Below are 21,581 nucleotides of genomic sequence, written 5' to 3'. Positions count from 1 at the left end.
GCAGGAAGCACACCTCCATGCCCACTAAAAGGTGGGGGCTCTAATGGAAACTCCAACTCAATCTGGGCTGGAGCACTGCCATGGCACTGCTAATATTAGTAACTGATTAATGTGTAATGAAATACAGTTGTTTAACCATTTTGAATGTACACCTCCTCACAAAAGGAAAACAACCATTCAACATGGCATGGTGGTTACAGAAAGAAACAAATATAAAGTAAAATCATGGCCAGTACCAGGTTTTTATGATGCAGTCACTGAGTTAATGTAGTCAATGCCTAGAAAAGGACATTATGTATGTCTATATGACACTAAAGTGACATGTTAAGCAGCAAGAAAGGAATGAGATTTCACTTTACGGAATGTGGCTTTACAGAGAACTCAAAACCTAGCTGAGAAGGTTAACAAGCAAAAGACGAACATTCTGAATTAGTAAGTGCATTGTCAGGGACTGTCTACTCAAATCTTACAAAGCAATTTACTGTAGAGAGTTATAGGCCCAAGAAGTAGGAAACATAAAAGACTCTTAACTCTAAAAGCTCTATCGTACCAGGCTTTTATCGTTAATTCTTGGAAAAGAGACTAAAAATTCAGCAGAACCAGGTATGACACATAATGTGGAAGAAGATGGAGAGAAATATTTTGCAGTAGTTGTTAAAGCTGGGAATGTGCAAAAGAAGATGCTGTGATTTTGGCATCAAATTGTGGAATATTGTGGATCAGTAGTGATCACTGAGGTTTTTATTGTCACGCCAATGCACTTCATCTGAGTACCTGGGGGGTAGGTCTATGTTGCCTATATGCCAAAAATTACTATTTATGTAGTTTATCCAATGCCAACAGAGGACCCTGGGAATCCCAAAGGCTCAAACTAGACTCATGTCTAGTTCAGGGCTGTAAGTGGGTACCTAAGTTAAGAGAGTCTCAATTTCAGATGCTCAGCTCTCTTCATCATTTCTTATGAGCTGCTTTACACTTGTCACTGCACTCTGTGCTATAAATCTTGACATTCAGTATACATCCATGGAGCCAAAGCACCTAAATTCCACTCTCAGAGCTCACAAATGCTCAAGTGTTACTGCTCTGAGTCCCACGATGTCCCTTTGTGTATCTGGGCCTTGCTGTAATTAATAGCATTTGAAATAATATTGTTTCAAGGCACTTCTCGTGTTCCTTTAATGGGGGTAATTTGAGGACAATCTGAGGAGTGCTATCCTGAAAAATAGAGACATTTTGCAGTAAAAACATTGTCATTTCAAATATGGTGGTTTGTTCCCAAAATCTATAACTGCTGCAAGAAAAAAACAGAAACAATGTACTGAAATCTTCAGACCTTAAAACAACTGTAAGACATTGGTGTGCTCAATCATTATGTTTGCAAAATTTATGCTCTATTCCAGGCCATACTAAAAACTGTTTTAGTTTGGTTTAAAGAGGGTGAAATGAATGCCTTAACTGAGAGTCCATTATTTTGTGTTGTGGCAACAATATTGTTTGGAATATTTTATTTAGATTTCATTATTTAATTTCAGTCATCTGCTATACAAACTGGCCAGTGCATCTATGACCAAATGAGTGTTTACTAGCTGAAAACATTGTATAGAAATTCACAATTCATATGACTTGAATATGCAGTTTCACACACTATTTTACCCAGAGATCTGGCAGATTTGGTATCACTTCATCTAAAATGTAGGTCTAATGAGTACATTTATTTCTCATTTGCAAAAATTTAGTGTATTCATTTCAGTCAGTTCTCCAAAGAATTCCTCTTTTTTACCAGTGAATAACCCAATTTTCTCATCATTTCTACATAACAATGGCAAGTCATCTGGCAATAAAGTCCATTTGGAGAATGAATATTAAATTTTATATTAAAGCACTCAGTCATGAAACAAAGCATGTAGAATGGAAGACACTCTTATTGCTTATGCATTTAGTCACATCTTTTCCTAATAAGGTACCTCATTTAGGACATAATCCAACTCAGTGGAAAGGAAAGGCTTCCACTGATTTTGCTGGAACTCAGCTCAGTTATATACCTGCCTCTTTTCAACTGGTTGTGTGCACTAAGTAGGACACCATAGTCTTCAGGTTTACTTTTCGGTGAAAAGAGGCTACCATCATGTAGGTGATCTGGCCTGGAAAAAGGCATTGCTGTATTTCCCGATATGGAATTCTGCTCAGTAAAGTGGGGGTATTCATTTGTTTACGTGCTGTGGCTGCAAGCTGGCAGAAGAGCAAGTTTCAAGCTGCACTGCAATCACTACTAGAAAATATGTGGGAAACAGGACTTGAATCAGCGTCGCTTTTTCATTCCATTATTCTCAGGGAATCCATAGATCAGCCCATAACTGGCACACTCACCTATGATTTTTAGATGTAATCTTTAACACTGATCATCATATTAGAACATTTCAATAAAAATGAAGAACTTCTAAAATTGCATTTAAAGGTGGGATTTGTCCTGTTCATGCAACCTCTTGGGAAGTAATCTCCCATGATGGAGATTATACAATTCTTTGGCAGCAGTGCCCATAGTACACTGACATACAAGGAAGAGGAAACCCTTCAGTCTAGAATCCCTATGGGATGTCAAAGCAGATGGAAGATTCAAAACAAAAATATATATTTTCTCACACAAAATGTGAAACTGTGCAGCTCCTTCTTGGAAAAGGCTATAGATGATAAAGGTTTACATGGGTTCAAAAAAGTAATCGCACAAATTTGTGGAAGAAAAATCCATCAAGGCTGTTTAATAGAGACTCCAATTCTGCTTCAGAAAAACCTTAAATCACAAATTGCTGGAGGCTGGGAATGTATTCTGGAGAAATATCCCTAGATTGTTCTGATCTTATTCTGCTTCCTAAGTTCTGTTGTTACTAGCTGCCAGAGATTGTTGGTTCTCTGAAGGTTATCACAATCCAATGCAATTTCAAATGGATTAAACTAGAACTTAATACAAGGTGAAAAAGTAATCCACAGTCACTTGAAACCACTGCACATTCAGCGCACATTTCACACCAGAAGAATGTTACCCCTGCTGTACACAAGTTCTGCAGAAGGGGCTCATATTCATCCTATACACTCTCTCCCCATCATTGCCCAGATTTAAGCCCAGTAGAAGATTCAGTATCTTAGAAACAACTGGCAATTTAATGCCTAGCTTTATATCACAATAAATATCTTAAAAGAAAAATAAGGTCTACAACAAATAGAAATTCCATCTCACCTTTCAGCAATCCTCTAATAGTTTCCTGGGGCTAAGCTTCAAACCATCACATCCCATCAATGTTTCCAAAATGAAAACAGGGCAATAAATTGCCAGATAATAAAATGGTAAGACAGACAGTTAATGTTCTTCTGATTGACACATTTGTGGGTCAAATCACTTGGTTGCATGCACAGAGCAAGCTAGTTCACAATAACTGTAGTTAGAGTACTATATATGGAAATCTAACAGCATAGTTGAACCCAAAGTGCAACATTTAGAATTCACATAAAATAACTTCTATATTTTTAGGTTCAAGCATACTCACGTCATATAATCCACCGTCTGCACCACTTTTATGTACTGACAGGATAAGGCATACTTTGTTTGGCTGATTTTAATAAGCCCACTTCTTACACAGTGTTCCTGCAATAACACAATCATCATTCATCTAATTTAAATCTAAATCTCAGAAACAATGAAGATACATATGTATACAAAGTCAACTGTTTTAATGTAACTGTATTCAGTCTCTAAATAATTCAGATAAAATTTTCAAGTACAAAGTACATTTTCTTAATATGCACATGAAAAATGCAGTAAAATTATCATAATGGCTTACAAACAAACAAACAAACATAATGAAATGAATTGAAGACTATATTGAGAGTGATAAAACTCGCTATGTTTCTCATTTTAGCAGCATGGAGCTTGTGAAAGCCACCAAATGGATTATAGAGGAAAGCCCAGAGTATGATTTAAGAATAAATTATCCTACAGAATTTCTTGGTTCATGTCTATTATATCAGCTCTTCATCGAGCCCTGAAATCTGATTTACTTTGGTTAGCTGGAGACAAGGATCGGGACAGTGAGCTCATTAGCCTGGAAAATTGTATCTGCCTCATCAAAAATAGAACAATATTAATACCATTGCCAAATTGGTATCATCTTCTAGGATTACTTACTTTCTTGTTGTTGAACATCAGAACCGTGTAGAGTTTGTCACCTGTTTCCACCCTCTTTGGTGTTGCTATGACAATGGCAGGCACATAACATTCGTTTCCTGTCTGTGTCCCAGTTCTGGCAAACACATAGTCTCCAACCTGCACATAAGGAAAGCATCAGTTTGCAAGAACTGTGTAACTTGTGAGTTGTACAAGACAGAAAAGGTAAATACTAAGATATTTTCACATGAATCACCATTTTAACATGTTCCCATGTTTTACTATAGATCTTTAAAAGGAAAAAAGAAGGACGTGGTCCTTGCATGTACTGATCACTCACAATTTCCACTGAATCAGGGAATGGACACAAAGAAAAAATAAAGGACAGAGCCCTACTAAATGTACCAGGGCTCCAGTAGCAAGTTGAACTGAACGAGGAAACTCTTACAACTCTTCATTCCCTTGGACTTTGCACAAATTTATGTTTTTGATAAGCTTTTAACCAACCTTGGGAATTTTAGAGAATTCCATATGTAACTGACTTATACAAAATTTATTATTATTATTAATTATTTTTAAAATGAATACAGAGTCACAATTTTCTATCAAATTCTGCAGATCTTCTCTAGAGTTGGATGTTCCCCTTACAGAATACCAGGAACTATCGGATCAGGATTTGCCTTCATTTCAAACAGAAAAAAAGGTACATCTCTAGTTTTAAGTGTAACAAAACAGTTATAAAAATGCTTCTTGTATTCAAAACAGCTGTATCCATTCTGTACCCTTTCTGTACCCATCTTCTGTCTCATGTGTAAAATAAGAATCACAAAAAAACCCAACTATGATTACAGATAGTCAGCTGATAAATTTTAAATAAAAACAGAAATGGAATAAAGATTTTTTTTTTTATTATTACTGCTATTTGCCTCAGTATAAGGGTATCTGCTGGAGAAACAAATGCTGTGAAATGCTGTGAAAAACAAATGGTTATAACATGCTGTACATCACATTGTGTATAAAAGGCTCTCCTTGGTTCTATATGCTGGGAAACAATCATTCTGCTGGTAAATAGCTCACCTTTCTTCTATAGGTGATTAAATAAAAAAAAAAAAATAAAAATAATATAGAATCCTAATAAACAAAGGAATAGGGTTACAATGAAAACAAGCTCCAAACAACTGAAAAATAGTATGTTGAAAATAGCATGAGATTACTATCACTAAAAACTCCTCTTCAGAATAAATAGATGTATTTAAAAGATTTTTAAAAAATCCTTTATTCTATGTGTGACCAAATGAACAATTTGCTGACATGAAAAAATACAATTTTTCACCTGCAGATATGGGCATGGCATAGCACCTCCCACAGGTATAGTGAACTCCACAGGTACAACCCAGGTGTCCCCATTGCTGAAGTCAACAAATGCACAGGTAGAACCGATATTCTTTATCACAGTTCCTAAAAACCAACATAATAAAGTATTCAAATTATTTTTCTTTTACCCCTTGTGGAATTTTTTTTTAAAATCCCATAGGCTGTCATACATCACTGAGGTCAAATGTCTCTGTACTATACAGTCTCCATTTTCATTTAGCTAGGGTAAGCTGTGCTAGGGCAATAGAGAAATTTATATCTAAAAAAAATACAGTCAATAACCATTCTTAACACTGCCATAAAAATAAAATGAAGAATAGTTTTCAAGCCCAGGTCTGAAATTTGTAAGGTGGATCAGGTGGATGATTGTTGACATAATTAAACTATTACCACAGTTAAAAATATGTAATTTAAAAAACCAAACAAGTAAAGGTAACACAAAAATGAACACACATACACACACACAGAGACACATGATTTTTTCTACAAAATAACAGAACACAATTTTACCTACTAATCATTCTGGCTCAAAACTCAGCAAAAAGGCAGAAGCTTTTAGCGAATCTTTAAACACACGCAAAAGCTCTGCTTTTGCTAAACACTCAACAGAAACATTCAAGGCAGACACCAAAGAGGGATAGGTTGATACTCTCGAATAGTCAGTAACTTAAAAGGATTTCCTTCCATACTCTTCTTATATAAATGTATCACTGCTTTCTATCTTTACAAAGTGTATGTCTTTTTATAAATGTATATATGTGCACACACAAGATATATATTCATTTTTCATCAATATGCACGTGTAATATCAAATCTGATTAAGGCAGAAGTAGCTAATTATGACTAAAACTAATGTTTTATCAGTATTAAGAAACTTTAAAATGTGGACAAAAACATATACCTGGATAATAAAATCCTGTGACATCTGATCTTGCAATCACCTTTTGGCATTTGTGAGTCACAAGTACTTCGTCTTTTTGTCTTTTTTTAGACTTTGACTTCACAGTTTCTTCTTCAAGTCTCTGTAATTTGATACAATTATTTTTTCCACAACAGCTAAGGCAGTCAGACTCAAGCTATTCTTTGGAATTAATTAAAAATTTAGGCAATGTAATGTTATGGCCTCTGCAGATAATTCACGGTAAACTGGAATTATTTTAAACATTCAGAATAGTTACAAACAGAGGAAGAAATGTTACAGGAAGTACTCATGGATAAGATCACCCAGGAGTTTTCACTATAAAATCCTGTTTTACATGGTCATAACAATACTTATATTTTCAAGTGTTCAGGCATAAATTTACCTTGGCCAATTATGGCTCTGGCTGCCATTTTCCTAGAAAAAATTTTAAAAAGTTGTACAATTCATATTCAAGGATGAGGTAAGGAAAAATCAACTGATTTTGCAGAACAAGTGAAGGTGCTATACACATTCATGTTGTCCAGACAGGTGAGTCTTCACGATGATCTTATTTTCATTAGAAGTACCTCACTGTATGGAATGACTGATTAGAAAAATCAAATATAGAATTTAAAAAAAATAAATCTTGAAGTGTCTGAAAAAATTGGGTTTTTACAAAATATAAATTCAAAATTAAAATTTTCAGCAGTTTTAAAACTTTCCAGTTTAGCAAAATATTATACCACATTTTCCCGAGCTGCCACTGTCCATCATTCTGCCCTGCTAGTTTGGGCTCTTCATGCACTAATTCTCCTCTTTGTGGGGCAGCTCCCCAGACTCCAGTTCCTGTAATGTACCACAGCCACACAGAACACCGGAGCTTACTGTTGAATTGCTCATAAATAACTCTGGGGGACCACGCACCGGGTGGTGAGAATAGAAATACCAATGGGGCTGGCTGGCTGTGGACCAACTCAACTCCTGGTTGAAGTCAGTGGCTGGAATCAGTAGTAACAGAATGAAGAATGCAAAAAGCATGATGGATCTTACACAACAACTGAGGCAGAGGGCCGTGAGAAACACAGTATGTGAAAAATAGTCACACACTCACAAATCACAAGTGGCTTTATGTAAAAATATACTATCGAGCTTTCCGAGCTTCTGTGTACTTCACTTCACAGTCACCATATTCTTTTACCTTAAAGCCTTCTGTATTTCACATTAACATTTTATAGAGTCTTAGTTTTATCTGCCTTTAAACTAGATCAAATTCCTGAATCCCTTTTTGTCTAGAAGAAAGAATTTCTTCCCATTCAGGGCATCTCTCTTACAGGAAGTTCTGAGAGGATCAGAGTATTATGTGGGTATGTCAGAATGTGAAAAAACACTTTACATTTTGCTTTCCTAAGAAAATTAAGAAAACTGATGATATAAAAACATTTTCTTTCTAATATTGAAAAGTCCATAATCCCAGTATTTTTATAAGTACATTTTAATAATGCTCGAGAACAACTCCATAATTTATATTTACTACAACAACAGCAAATTAATTCTTGAAAAAGTCTCTTATTTTCTCCATACTGCTCACAATAATGTTTCTAAATAGAAATTATAAGCAACCGCAAAGTTAAATAAATCTATTTCCCCATTAATTTTTAAAACACATATTTATTAGCCTACTTCGTAAACAATTTGCAAGCATCCATCTCTTGTACAGTTCCTTTGAATCACAAAACCACACAGCTTGAAATCTCAAACTTCTCCACAGATCTACACACTGTTCTGAAAAACAACTATAACTCACGGACTCCTAAAAGCCTCTGCTCGCTACGGTGTGTACAACCTGCTTCCTTGTCTGATGGCATTTTTCTTCCTAAAAAGATATATTTGATTTTGATACTCGATTTTCCCTAACAGTCAATAATGATGGAAAAGCTGGGAATACCTTTGACTAAACTGTTTGTTCTTAGATTCACTATAACTATCACAAACTCTTTTTTCCAATCTCTCCCCCAAAAATCACAAACAACCCTAAAAAAAAAGGTCCTAAAATAAGCAAAACGCACACAAAATAAGGCAGAGAGATATTTAAAATGGAAGATATGTAGGGGGTTTCTAGTTTATTCTTTACCCCTGTAGAATATAAATGATATCAACAGTTCTGTTTTCCAAACTCCATCTAAACGAGAGGCTCTTCACAGTGCTTAACTGACTGAAGTACAACCTAACAAAGGCTGATTTGAGTCAAAGACTTACAGCTCCACAGACACAAAAAGGTATTTGGGTAAACCATTTACTTAATTCCTCAGGCTCCAAAGGGACAGCTGCTGCTGAATATTTATTATCAACTAATTTGTAATGCTTGACTAATAACTTGGGCAACTTCCAGCACTCCCCATTAATCCAAATGCTAAAGACTGCGCCGGCATCCACAATGAGGACGCCGAGTCCTGCAAAATTCAGGTGGCTCCAAAATACTGTCTAAATTCAAATCCATCTCTCCTTCCTCTCACATAGCCTTTAGGTGTCCAGCGTGATTGACCCAGACACTGTCAGAGTGCCCATTTCTGGGATATCGTTCTCCAGTATTTTTATTACAAGAGTCCCGTCTGATTCTCAGGGATTGTCACCCTGTTAGCTCTGCTTCTGTTGAAGGCAATGCATTAAACCATGTGAGGTGACGGAGACTTTGTTTACCTCTGCCAATACCAGCTGTATTTTTTAATTCCCTTTCAAAGAGATTAGTTTTTCCATTTTCCTACTATAGGCAAGAATGGATAGGAAGACTGTCCACAGATCTCCATGTACCTTGGCTCTAACTTTGGTTTTTCACAATCCTGACACCTCCAGAGCCAAGCAACCACTGCTTTTCCTAGGCTGTCAGTGGCAACAAACCCATTCTCTGTAGACCACAGTCCATTTTTATGAAAGAGCCTAACCTTTTGTAGCTACACGCTGTCTGTCCAGCAGGTTACTTCACTGACGACAATGGAAAATTTGACCAAACATTTCTAGGTTATTATAACTTTTTTGTTGTTGTGCTATTTGGGATGTCCCTTGTCTCCCTAAAGAGACACAAGAACAAAGGCATGAGATGCCAAGCTGTTTAGGAAACATATGAATGCAAAAAGGTATCAACAGACAGCAATTATGATCCTCAAACAGTGAGGAAGAATGAGGACTGTAAGAAATTGGACAGCAGGAAATAGAAAAAACTGCCAAGGGAGATCCAGAATTTCCATTCTTGTAAAGAATCGAGTCTCAGCTATAAATATTTCATTAGGAATAATTAAATCAATTGTATATGAAACACATTTTTCAGAAAGAGCAGACTCAATGAGCCACTAGAGGTCCCTTTCCACCAAATAACCATGCTTTACAAAACACATTATGCTTAACTATTTTAAGTTATTTTTAATCACATGGTGACCACTCAGCAGGGTCACAAACAAGCATAAGCCTTGCATGTTTGAGCTCATCCTAAGGGAAATGCAGTACTTTTAAAAGAATATTCTTAATGTGATTTAATCCTTAGGAATGAATGCAGCTTTATTCTTCTGCAGAATCTGAAGTCCATTCATATGCAGAAGCAGAAATATTTAGTACAAGAGGAAGTGTTCTCCACTACTCTCAAAGGCCACATTATAACACTGGGGAAAGAAATACTTTACATGAAGATGTTACAGCCATTAACAGAATGCACAAAACCATCCTGGAAGCTATCACGCTTGGAGAATAGTAATGCCATGACCCCGGTAGACCTGAAGTTGTCTAATGAGAAGTGGGTAGTGGACCCTGAACAATTCCTTTTACTAGGTGACATCATGTTGTAAACAGCTTTATAATTCAGTGAGAAAAAAACATAATAAGAAATGATGGCTGACTGTTATGCCTGACAAGTTCAAATTAGAAAACAGATATAGTATTTTAGGTCAAAGCAGTTTCTTGTTAGGAAAAAACAAGGTAAATGACACATTCCTCATTTTTAATATCTTTAGATGAAAGCTGAGTGCCAGCCTAGAGAGGAAGATTTTTGTCAGCCCGTGCTTCCGTACAGCAAAAGGAATTTAGTAAACTGAGTAAAATACAGTCTACAATTAGCCCTTCAATTAGGTAATCATCAACATTCAGTGGTTTGTATTTTGCCTGATAACAACTAAATGTGTTTGCTTATTTCCCAAAGCATTCACTTCTTGCATCACTAGAGGTCTTCAGTCATCTCATGGCCCTGTGCAGATGGATGTCTGCTTCATCCTCCTCCAGTAAGACACTGGCATACCCTACCTGTCACAGAGGTGTGCAAACACAGCAACCTGAACACAACTCCCAGAGAAGGTCAGAGCACAGAGGGAGGATAACCAGACCATTAATTCAGTTGTAGGCTTAAACAGAAAGCTCTCGTAGCAAGGACATCCAAAAAGGATTACTAATTCTTTTAAAAGCTAAAAACTAAGGGGTTTGATTTTGAATTTAGTGGTAAAAAAATTAGCAGGAAATTTTAAAGTCTGCTTTGTTGAGTAGACTTCCAGGATAATTGTGATTTTTTTTTACCACCTCGCAATGGCAATTTTCATTCAGTGCCATATCAGCAATTTCCTTGCTGTAATGTATTTCAGCTGGTAGTTTATTCTTTAATACTCATTTTGTAGACGGACATCACAGTTGGAAAAACCTCTGACAGCATTTTTAAAAGGTTCCCCAGGTTTTTTCCATTTTTTTTTCACTGTTTTTTCCACCACATAAACAGAACTCTTAATTACATCTGCATTTCTGCCTCTCACTCCTAAAGCCTTTCAGTTGCAGATTAGCAATTACTGAAGATGGTGCACTGATTAGGCTCCTAAAGCAGGTTGATTCAGGATAAGTGATTGCACAATGTTAATCACATCATGTCTGCGAGCACACATTGGTTGTTTCAAGGCAACATTAAAATTACAGTCAACAAATGAAACATGAACATGTTTCTGCTCCCCTTGTATTGGGACACTATACAGCAGAGGTAAATCAATAATCAAAATAGCTGTATTAGCAATGTCATATTTTCAGACTAATGTAAAATAAATCAAGATCATCTGGTTTTAGAAGACATTGTTTTCAAATGTACAGTCTTTGTGGAAAAAAATTCTCAAAAACTACAAAAAATTGAATGTGATCCTTTCCATAATCACTTACTTTCATACCTGTCTCGTGCTATCATAACATATTCTATTTAATTGAACACAAATAATTTTTTTATAACTTATGCCATAGTATGCAAAAGGTCACAGCTCATTGTGAAAACTATTGCTGATCTCAATGAAAAGAGAGGTATATCTCAGTCAAGGAATGTCAAATAAACAAAACAGATTGGGTATACTCTGGTAAGCAGAGAATATGGATACTTGGCATAATTTAGAGTTATAAATTCCAATTGTACGTTCCCATTCATTGCTGAGAACTCACAGTTTAGGTTTGTACTGTGCTCATTTGAGTTTCACTTCGCTTACCTCTTCAAATTGATGTATTGTATGTTGTGTATATATATAATACACACATATTTGTATAAGTATACATGCATACATCAGGGCAAAAAAGAACTATTATGATCATTTGATTGTGCTTCCTACATAATACAAAGCACAGGACTTTCCTCAGCATTCACTGCAACCAGGTCAACCACACCTTTAAGTTCAGCCAAAGAGTAGTCTCCCTCACTCACTGATATAAAACAATGAACAAGAACAGGAATATATTAATATGAGATTTATGATTAATTCTCTATTTGTTTTACTTACTGTCTATTACAACTTAGAGGTCCGAGAAAAGATTTTCTTTCTTATTAATTTCCTAGTGAGCTTATTTTAATATTATCACAGTACTACTCTACATAGACCGCAGTTCTGCAGAGGCAGCAGCACTCCCAGTTGGAAGCGCTGTTTCATGAAGATTTTAGATGAAAAAACTTGAAACTAAATAAAAGAAATGGTTTGAGTTTTTCAGAGGTAAGTACTTTGAATTTTAAAGCATCAATAGTGTATACAGAAATCTTTCCATTGGGGAAGATTAAATCACTTTTAAAAACTTAGAAGTCTGTTCTTCATTTCCCTGAGAATTCATACTCGTATCTTGAAGGCAAAACCATTAAGGTAGAATCAATTCACTTTCAAGAATGTTCTGAAAGAGTGAAAATAATAATAGGAGAATACTACTTTGTAACCTAAGATACGTTTTCTGACCATGTATATCACCAAAGAAAAAGGTAAAATGAAAGAGTATATTCTCTCTTGCAATAGGGCAGCCTAAAATAATTTACTAGCATTATTTTTATACTTGCTGCCTCATGTATTTCCATACACATTTCATTAAACCTCTCAATAGCATTCCAAGTAAAATCAGAGGTTCATGTGGGAGACATACATATATATTGATCAAAAAGCACAAACTTCAATCACAGTTTCAGAGTAGCTAGACTACTTTCTGCTAATGTATTCATGGAGTGGAGAGAGCACTCTGGATCGCCAAAAGTAGGCGTCCACTTCAGGATGAGCTCCAGATGCCCCTGACTCCATGCGTAATACTGTGAGATTAGCCACCAGTTCATGTATGCCAATATTTTACAAACAGCTAGATTTTAGCATCCAAATATGAAGCTGAATCCCACCTCTTCTCTCCATCTTTTCTTTTACAGGAAAGATACCATAGAAGATTACAGTGAATTACTCTAACATTACAAGATCTTTTATTCCTGTTTATCAGATATTAACCCAACCACAAATCTTAAATCATAATTGCCTTTAATATAGCTCTTCTTTCTCTTCTTTCACATATATCTATGCTGTCGCATATATCTCTACTTTGCTCAGATTTGTTTCTAAAAGGCTCAACTTCTGTGGTGCTCTCAGCTCCAGAACTTCTCCTTCCCCAATACTTCGAAGTCATTGAAAGTTTGCTCTCTTTTTAACTACCTTCTTTGCTCTATCCATTTGTATAACAAGATGCTAAATGCCTACTTTATCAGCTATAATCATGGAACAAAATTATTCCAGGAGCACATACTGAAGAGGAATATCGAGGGGGGTGTGTGAAATCCCTTCCAATCTATTACCTTTTTATTGTTGCTTGAGCTTTTCTCACTTTCCTTTTTGACAGCTTCCTGAAGATCAGAGGCCTGTTGTATGTATGTTAATGCTGCCACTATCTCGTCTTCTATCAACATCACATCTTCATAGGAAATTGGCCATCCCAAATTCTCTAAAGCCTCCAGCAAATCTTCTTTATGCTGCATATATTGGATTGGCCGATCCTCTTTAAATCTTAAAAAAAAATAAATTAAAAAGATCAGTAATCACAAGTAGGAAAGATTTTAATTTTGGCAGTACTTTACAAACAGAATCACAAAGCTGAAAGGCAGAAAAAAACATCAGATTCATTCAATCTACCTTTTATAAACTACCATAAGTTCTTGTGTTTCATCCAGCTACTGTTGTGTTTAATCAAACAATCACATCTGGCTTAACCATATCTCATAGAAAGACATCCATGGAGCAATTCAAATGGCTGAGCATAGATGTCTGGTGCCATTTTTAGACACTGAGGTGCTGGAGTGTGTCCAGAGAAGGGCAACAAAGCTGATGAAGGGTCTCAAGGGTAAGCCTTATGAGGAGCGGCTGAGGGAGCTGGGGGTGTTTAGCCTGGAGAAGAGGAGGCTGAGGGGAGACCTGATCACTCTCTACAATGACCTGAAAGGAGGGTGTAGACAGGTGGGGTTTGGCCTCTTCTCCCAGGCAACTGGTGACAGGACAAGAGGGCACAGTCTGAAACTGCACCAGGGGAAGTTCAGGCTAGAAATGAGGAGGCATTTCTTCACAGAAAGGGTGGTTAGGCATTGGAATGGGCTGCCCAGGGAGGTGGTGGAGTCCCCATCCCTGGAGGTGTTTAAGAAAAGACTGGACGTGGCACTTAGTGCTATGGTCTAGTTGACATGGTGGTGTTAGGGCAAAGGTTGGACTTGATCCCATAGCTCTCTTCCAACCAAATTGATTCTGTGAGTCTGTGATTCTGATTTTACATGTCCCTTGAATATGTGAGGCATCAATAAAGAACTTCCAGATATGACTAAGAAATTATGGAAATCCCTGGCCCTTCTGGAGCAGCACCTAGTGAAGCAGCAAGCACCTAGACAATCTAAAATGGCACCAGAGACCTACTAAATCCTGATTTGCCACATCAGTCTTGACTGATCACATAAAAAAGAGACAAAATCTCCTGCTGTTTATTCCTCTGTCAGTCCTGTACCACTCAATTTCACTCAGTGATCAGGAGTTTGCTTCCATCCATAGTTCAGATTGTGTCAATGTCCACTAGACTAAAGAGCCAGTTTGAAGCTACACACTGAAGGTACTTACAAACCGAAAGGTGAATTAGATACTGTCATCTTGTTGATAAAAAACAAACAAACTGAACCCTCCAAAATCCAGAACAGGTAGAATTTTTTACCTCTCCAGTTGGAAGTAACATACTTCTTTTTAGTACCCAAAAAGTAGCTCTTTTGTGTCTCTTCTCTACAGCTTTGCCAACATTTAAAAAAACATGAAACCTAGAACTGGGGAGAGTACTTAAGTATCTGTCTTACCAACACATACAGCCATGGTGATGCCTACCACGTTGCCTACTGTTTGCCACTGCTTATCTCTCTACTCCTCTAAGAACTGCTTTGTATTGAAATTAACCTGATCAGTATAGTTTTTACCTAGATTTTGTTCTCTATTACCTAAATCCATTATTAATTTATAATCATCGTCAAGATAATTTATCTCCTGAGTTAGATCTCTCAACCATTTTGAACACAAGCACAATATTACCACTTCTCTAGCAAATTTGAACTTCCCTAGTATCTGAGATAACAATTTAATACACAGTAGTGAACCAGAAAGCTCCTCAACCAATTATTTCAGGACTCTTGTGACCAAGTTAGTAGACTTTGTTTATTACCCTCTCCTTCCAGATTACTAATTTTGAAAGTATGTTGTCATGCTTTCGTAATACATCAATGTGATCATTCAAATTGTAAATTTAGAAAAGAAATAGATCAACTATTTCAATTTCTATGCACCAATATTAACAATTTTAATACGCACCTCTAGCAATAGACAGTACAATTGCTAGGACTTCTTTTTTTTCTTATCTACATAATTGGCCATATCTTACCAACAATAAAATATTTTAGATACCACCTTGTCAAATTTCTATACTGTCTACCAACAGACATCTATTTTCTTTTTTTCATTATATGCTGTTCTTTTGTTTAACAGCCTTTCCTTCCTCTCTGTACCAGAATGGGGTTTTAGTTCTCCTTACTGATGATAGAACTGTGTATTTTTTGCTCATTAGATTAAGTCTTCTTAAAAGCATTTTCGTTTTCTTTGCCATTTTTCTGCCTAGGAATATTTCATGCCCATTCAGTTTTCATTAACTGGTCTTCACTTTATTCTCCGAAGTAAACAGACCCTAACTTCACTGATGACAGTCTTGTTTATACAGTCACTAGTTTTTTAAATCAATATACAGAAATAAGCTAGTTAAAGTAGTACAAACCTTTAGTGTGATATACAACCCAGCCACTGAAATGATCTTTACCAAATGATAGAAGATTCACCTTGATGCCAAAGGCAATGACATGCTGCCCTCCCAAGGCCGTGCCACTTGACACTGATTAAGAATAGACCAGCACCATTCAAATGGAATGCAGGCCCTTCCCTTAAAAATAATCAGCACTGCAAGAAGGGGATGTCCAGTATTTAATATTACTCCATATCATATATAAATTTTTGAAAGTATGGTATATAGTTACAAAATATTTGAAAATAAAACCAGTTGGTTACAGAAATAGTGATAAAACAGTATCAAATATTTATGACCAGCCTTTCAGAGGTAAGTTAGAAAACCAAAAGGTGATAGCTTACTTGTCTCTTTCCTCCTGAGATAGCGCTCTCCAAATAACTAGGTTTAGGCGCCTATTAAAGAAAGTAAAACAGTTTTTGAGGGAATTCGGTTCCTTGTGTATCTGATCATCTCACAACTAGCAAATAAACATAGAGTCTTAAGATATCTGCACTGATTTGTATTCCAAGAGCACTGTATCATCAAATTGTATCCTTATCATTCAGCTATGAAATTATCAACTGCAAGAGAAGATGGGAAAACAGCATCTTCCATCAAGTAGCAGCATGACTATTTCAGGGTCATAGAAGGATTAATGGCAATCACTGCTGCTTCCTGCCAGGATTTTCTATGGATGGTTTTCTTCAGCACCAGCAAGCTAAATCAAATAACAAAACTGATTAAATGCCAGTTAAGCTAAGCACAGTTCCTCCAATTAAACAGTTTCAGAAAACTATAGCCTGAAGACACATGGAGAGCAATGCGTTTGCTTTGTTTTTTTTTCTCTGCTAAGATAACCCCTCAGTTGTACCATTCAGGTTTCTACTTCATTAACTCTGGCTGTGAAGAAAAACTACTGACAGGAAAACAGAAGTGATTATCCTGAAGTAATGCAGTTCTGAGATCTTTTGAAAGCACCACTAAACTTTCTGCTTTCCCTTTTTAGACATAAATTATAAAGTCTTATAGATCCTCTAGTTTACAGTTTTCTCTATTAATATCTCAAACAATTAAGCCATCACTCAATTACTTCATTTTGTACTATAGAAATAAACCTCTACTGATGATCCTAATTGCTGTAATTCTAGAAAAATGTCCAAACTTCCTTTGGAAATACAAGAACAAATTCATTGTTAGGAAAAATTCTGATTGTAACCATTAGACTTTTAACAGCCTTGCCAGATTTATTGGTGCATGTACAAAAAAACCTCATTAACACCAGATTTGGAATATTAATTTCTTGATGATTCGTTTTATCTACTAGAAACCAAACCCCAGCATTTTTAGAATGTAAATTACTTAGTTCATTCACAATCTGCAGTCTCAGCATGCTCCACTGCTTATTTCAAACTTCTAAATGTGCACACTCATAACTAACTCATTTGTAAAAGCTTCTGGCTATACAAGATCATACACATTTTGAAGCTTTCAGCATTTTTCTCCTTCAATACTGGATATTCTCTTTGTCAGAGCACAAAATTTCTGCCCTCACCATTTTTCTCCCTCTAAATCTGACACTAAGGTCAATCTACATACAGGGAAGATATTGTCATGCTTGCTTCTGTTCTTGAAACCTGCATGCCCTGACGTATTGTCTCATCTATAGATGTCAGAATAAATTTGTGACCAATCACTATTCACAAAGCTGAACTGCAGCCTTTACAAATTCAATTACTGGAAATGTACTGTGCCATTTAGAGCAAAATAAATTTGACTGGGTTGCTGTTTCACATGCAAAGGAAAAGCAATGAGAACTCTTTCTTACATTGTCAATTATAAGGATCTTCAGGCAGATCTCTCTTCTATACATCTTTTTCACAGAAGCAGGGAACTCAGTCCTACTATAGTAAATACACTGATGCATTGACCTCTATGGGTAAACATAAGTAAACACTACTCCCAATCAAAGTTTTAGGGTTTCTGTGAAAATGCTGTCAGTAGAAGATCATCAGAATTTAACCAGAAAACACTTTTCTCTCCCTCAAAATTGAAGTCAATAAATGTAAAATATTCAATGGTAAGGCACAGCAATGAAAAACTTGAATTTTTTTCAGAAATCACCATCAAAAATACACCACTTGCACCTTCTATCAAAATAAGTGATGAGTCCAGATTACTATGAGTTCTTCATCAGCCTGATACTAATAGTATGGTCTCAGTGACACAGCACACAAAACCAATAGATTTTTATTCACTGAATTCCACTAATATTAGACACAGCAAGCAGCATTTGCAAATTGTAATTCTTGATTTTTATCACAAAAGATGGATACATTTAGAAATAGGAAATGGGAATGAAAAACAGAGTTATTACATGCTTTAAAAAGAACTGGTACGATCACAGAGTTACAGAAGAAAAAAAAAAACCTTAAAGGGCCTCAGTGGAATTCATCAAAAACCAAAGACTAAATGCTTGTCATCAACGTTTTTTTGGTCATATAAAATAATTACATCTGTAAATGTTATTAGAATACAGCCTGAAAAAGATATCTTATTTATTAAAACAATTCTAGTCAAAGTTGTCATAAGGTTACTGAATTACATTAGTAGTCAAATAACTGCATTACTTAAAAAAAATGCACAAAGTTAGATCAAGGAAAGAAAGAGCTCAGTGATCTAATGTCTTTGTCCTGTTTACTTCTGATGTGCTTTTACCGACATTTAATTAATAAGCACAATACATCCCTCAAAAAAAAAATAATTAAAATTGTCAGTATTTTATAGACGCCTCAGTTACATTCTTGCATCCATAATTAAGTGCTAGGCAGCTGGCAGCATAAAGCAGGCCACTAATTTAAATGTCAGTCTATGGATTTAGGAGTTTAATTGTAAGTTAAAAGTCTGGCTAGCACTGTACGTTTAGGGGAGATTCCTCTCCAGGGATGATTGCTTCCAGGTTTATTCCCAGAAAGTAAAAGAATTTTTTTTTTGTCATTGAACAAACATAATATAAGCAACATGTTTTTTATTCTCTCCTTGCCTATTATCTGTTTTTTCATTCTGGTGGTTTTTTTTTTTTTTTTGAAGAAAATAAACATTTCTCCTACAGGTTGATGGTGGATTAAGGTGTGTCAATGTGCAGAATTACCAGTATTGAGCAAAGCATGTGCAAGCAAATACCCACTACCTAAGAAAAATCTGAAATTAGATTGCAAATATGATAAATTTCTGATTAGTAGACTTGCCTTTCATAGGATTTAATGGCTTGTTCCAGCTTCTCTTTATAGGCATCAAGATTCACTGCCTGAGGATTAATTAGTGTGATCCGCTTCTTGTCGTTGCTAACATGGGCCAAGGGTAACATCTAGCATACAATAAAAGAAAATACTTCATTTATCATACAACTTTTCCTCCACCAGAATAACTGAAGGCCCATGAGTCCATGTCCGAGGATCAGAACAGCCAGAAGGAACACTGGAAGGCTGCAGAAAGAAAGATCTGAGCACCTCAAGCAAATGTCAGAATTAAGACATAATTTCCAACCTGTTAATAAAGCCTTCTGAAATAATACAATCCCTTTATGCAGAAGCTGCAAATTAAGATTCCTAACTACTAGTTAGTTGTAAGTAAATCAGTACTGTCAAGCAATTCCCTCTAATAATGGAAGGGTAGGTCAGAAGGGAGACAAGCATGCCTAGATCATTACCATATTCCAGACTGTATTGCTTTAAAACAACACTCACTTGTCAGCATCTCATGCTAGCATACAGGCGTGACAGTTACTTCTTTAAGTGTATTAAATACTCTTATTCTTGAGGACCATATTTTCTAAGGAATTAGAGTACTAAAGATGGAGAGAGACATTTTTCACCATCACACTGATCACCAAAGAGTGAACAAGCCCGATATTGCTCACTGAAACTAGTCTTAATTAAGCACAATAAGGCTTAGAAACCTAACCAGGTTGGTCACAATCAGGAACTTCAATACCTTTCAAATTTCACAATACATCACCATACAAATTTCACAATCTACATGTCAACTTCATTATAAAATAGAAACATACACTTACAAGTAGATCTTCAAAAGGCAGAGAGAAGAGTAGAAAAGCATGATAGAGAGGAGGAAAGATGCCTTCCCATTTCTCAGTCCAAAGTCCCACCATCCTTCAGCCTCTTAAATTACTCTAGTGGTTTGTATAAGAAAAGCTATTTTATGTATCAATGCCTGATGATGATTATAAACAGAAAAAATCCAAGAAAGAAATGGAGAATATGGAGAATGGTTGAGTGGGAAGCTTCTCCAAGTGCCTGTCTGAGAGCAGGATATAGACAACAAAAAGATGGATGAGGTTCAATTCAAATAAAACTAAAACCCCTGTTGGGGGAATAAGGCAAACAATCAGAAAATAAAACAATAAAAAGACTTCTTTAATTGAGAACATTTTCTGGTGATGTTTTATTTGTGTTTGAATCATCACAGCCTAGTTGGATTCCAAATTACTGCTGTATGACCATTTTTTCAGGAGCAGTGGTGTGACTTTATATTCCTCTCTCTTTCTGAGGATGTCTTCTCTCTGATTAATAAATCTGTGTCACATCAGTGCCAGACCACATCAAAGCTCCTAATACTAAATTAATCTTATGATCGCTTAGAAGCTAAAGTTGATGGGAACATGTCAGTGAAGTACCTTGCCAGAGACAGATGAGGTAAATCTCTGCCCAGAACTGTGAGCTGTGAAATCTGGCTAGCTGTCATTTCCAGGTGGAGTTGGAAAGCTGAAAGGCAAGGAACTGAGAGTAACCCTCTTCCAGTTCCATACTGCCATGGTTGTTGTCTGCTATGTTACTGAAACCAAGTTAACAAAAGTTCAGCATGGCTTCACCATGTAGAAGCCCTCTCCTACATTCCCTTACAAATTCCCAGAGCATCCCCAAGTATAAACAGCATCATTTGCAAAATGAATATTTAATATAATTTAGAAAAAAAACTTTGAATAGAATATGAGGGGCAAACATAAACACATTACTACAGTATTAAAGTATAAAACCGGAACAGAATGTATTCTTAGCAAATAGTAAACTTTAAATACTATGCATACTTTGAGAGCAAGGAAAACTGCTCATGAAGTCAAGTGAAATTTGACAGATTCAGCTGAAAGAAATCACAGGGAAGATTTTTAGTGTCAAAATGTTTTGTCATTTTCTAAATTAAATACTAAAACTTTCATATCAAAAAAATTCACTTGCTTCACAATGACTTTTATTTCAAAATCAAAATTTCAACCTTTCAAAGACAAAATCAAAGCACAATAACCCTAGAAAAATCTTTCTTACTTTAGACCAAAGATGTTTTTGTTGACTGAATCTGAACTTGATTCTTTTGAGCAAAGCATTGAGTCAAAAATCCATGACTTGCAAAGCTGTACTTAAGATGCCACAACCTGCAACAGATACTCACATGATTCTATAGGGAAGGTTTGCTCCAGAACTACCATAGCATAATTTAGACAAGCCCCCAAGTCATTTTTTTTTTTCTGGATATGAATCTGATGAATTAACCTCTTTGAAA

At 35.9% G+C, this 21,581-nt stretch overlaps 1 protein-coding gene across 1 annotated transcript in view; it reads right to left on the bottom strand.

Annotated features, from left to right (window-relative positions):
* VWA3B (von Willebrand factor A domain containing 3B) overlaps window positions 1-21,581 on the bottom strand; it is a gene marked incomplete at its 3' end in the record, with an annotated part of 61,995 nt that overhangs the window by 1,134 nt on the left and 39,280 nt on the right. The window contains exons 20-26 of the mRNA XM_009701725.1: window positions 19,256-19,374; window positions 13,545-13,723; window positions 7,175-7,277; window positions 6,835-6,866; window positions 5,490-5,614; window positions 4,178-4,315; window positions 3,540-3,637 (exon numbers count right to left, since the gene is read on the bottom strand). Of these exons, the coding sequence (XP_009700027.1) occupies window positions 3,540-3,637; window positions 4,178-4,315; window positions 5,490-5,614; window positions 6,835-6,866; window positions 7,175-7,277; window positions 13,545-13,723; window positions 19,256-19,374 (794 nt within the window). The remainder of the gene's footprint in view (window positions 1-3,539; window positions 3,638-4,177; window positions 4,316-5,489; window positions 5,615-6,834; window positions 6,867-7,174; window positions 7,278-13,544; window positions 13,724-19,255; window positions 19,375-21,581) is intronic.

This window comes from Cariama cristata, unplaced genomic scaffold (genome assembly GCF_000690535.1).
Source record: "Cariama cristata isolate BGI_N322 unplaced genomic scaffold, ASM69053v1 scaffold24516, whole genome shotgun sequence".
Classification (NCBI taxonomy): Eukaryota; Metazoa; Chordata; class Aves; order Cariamiformes; family Cariamidae; genus Cariama; species Cariama cristata.
This window is presented reverse-complemented; position numbering and strand designations above follow the sequence as displayed.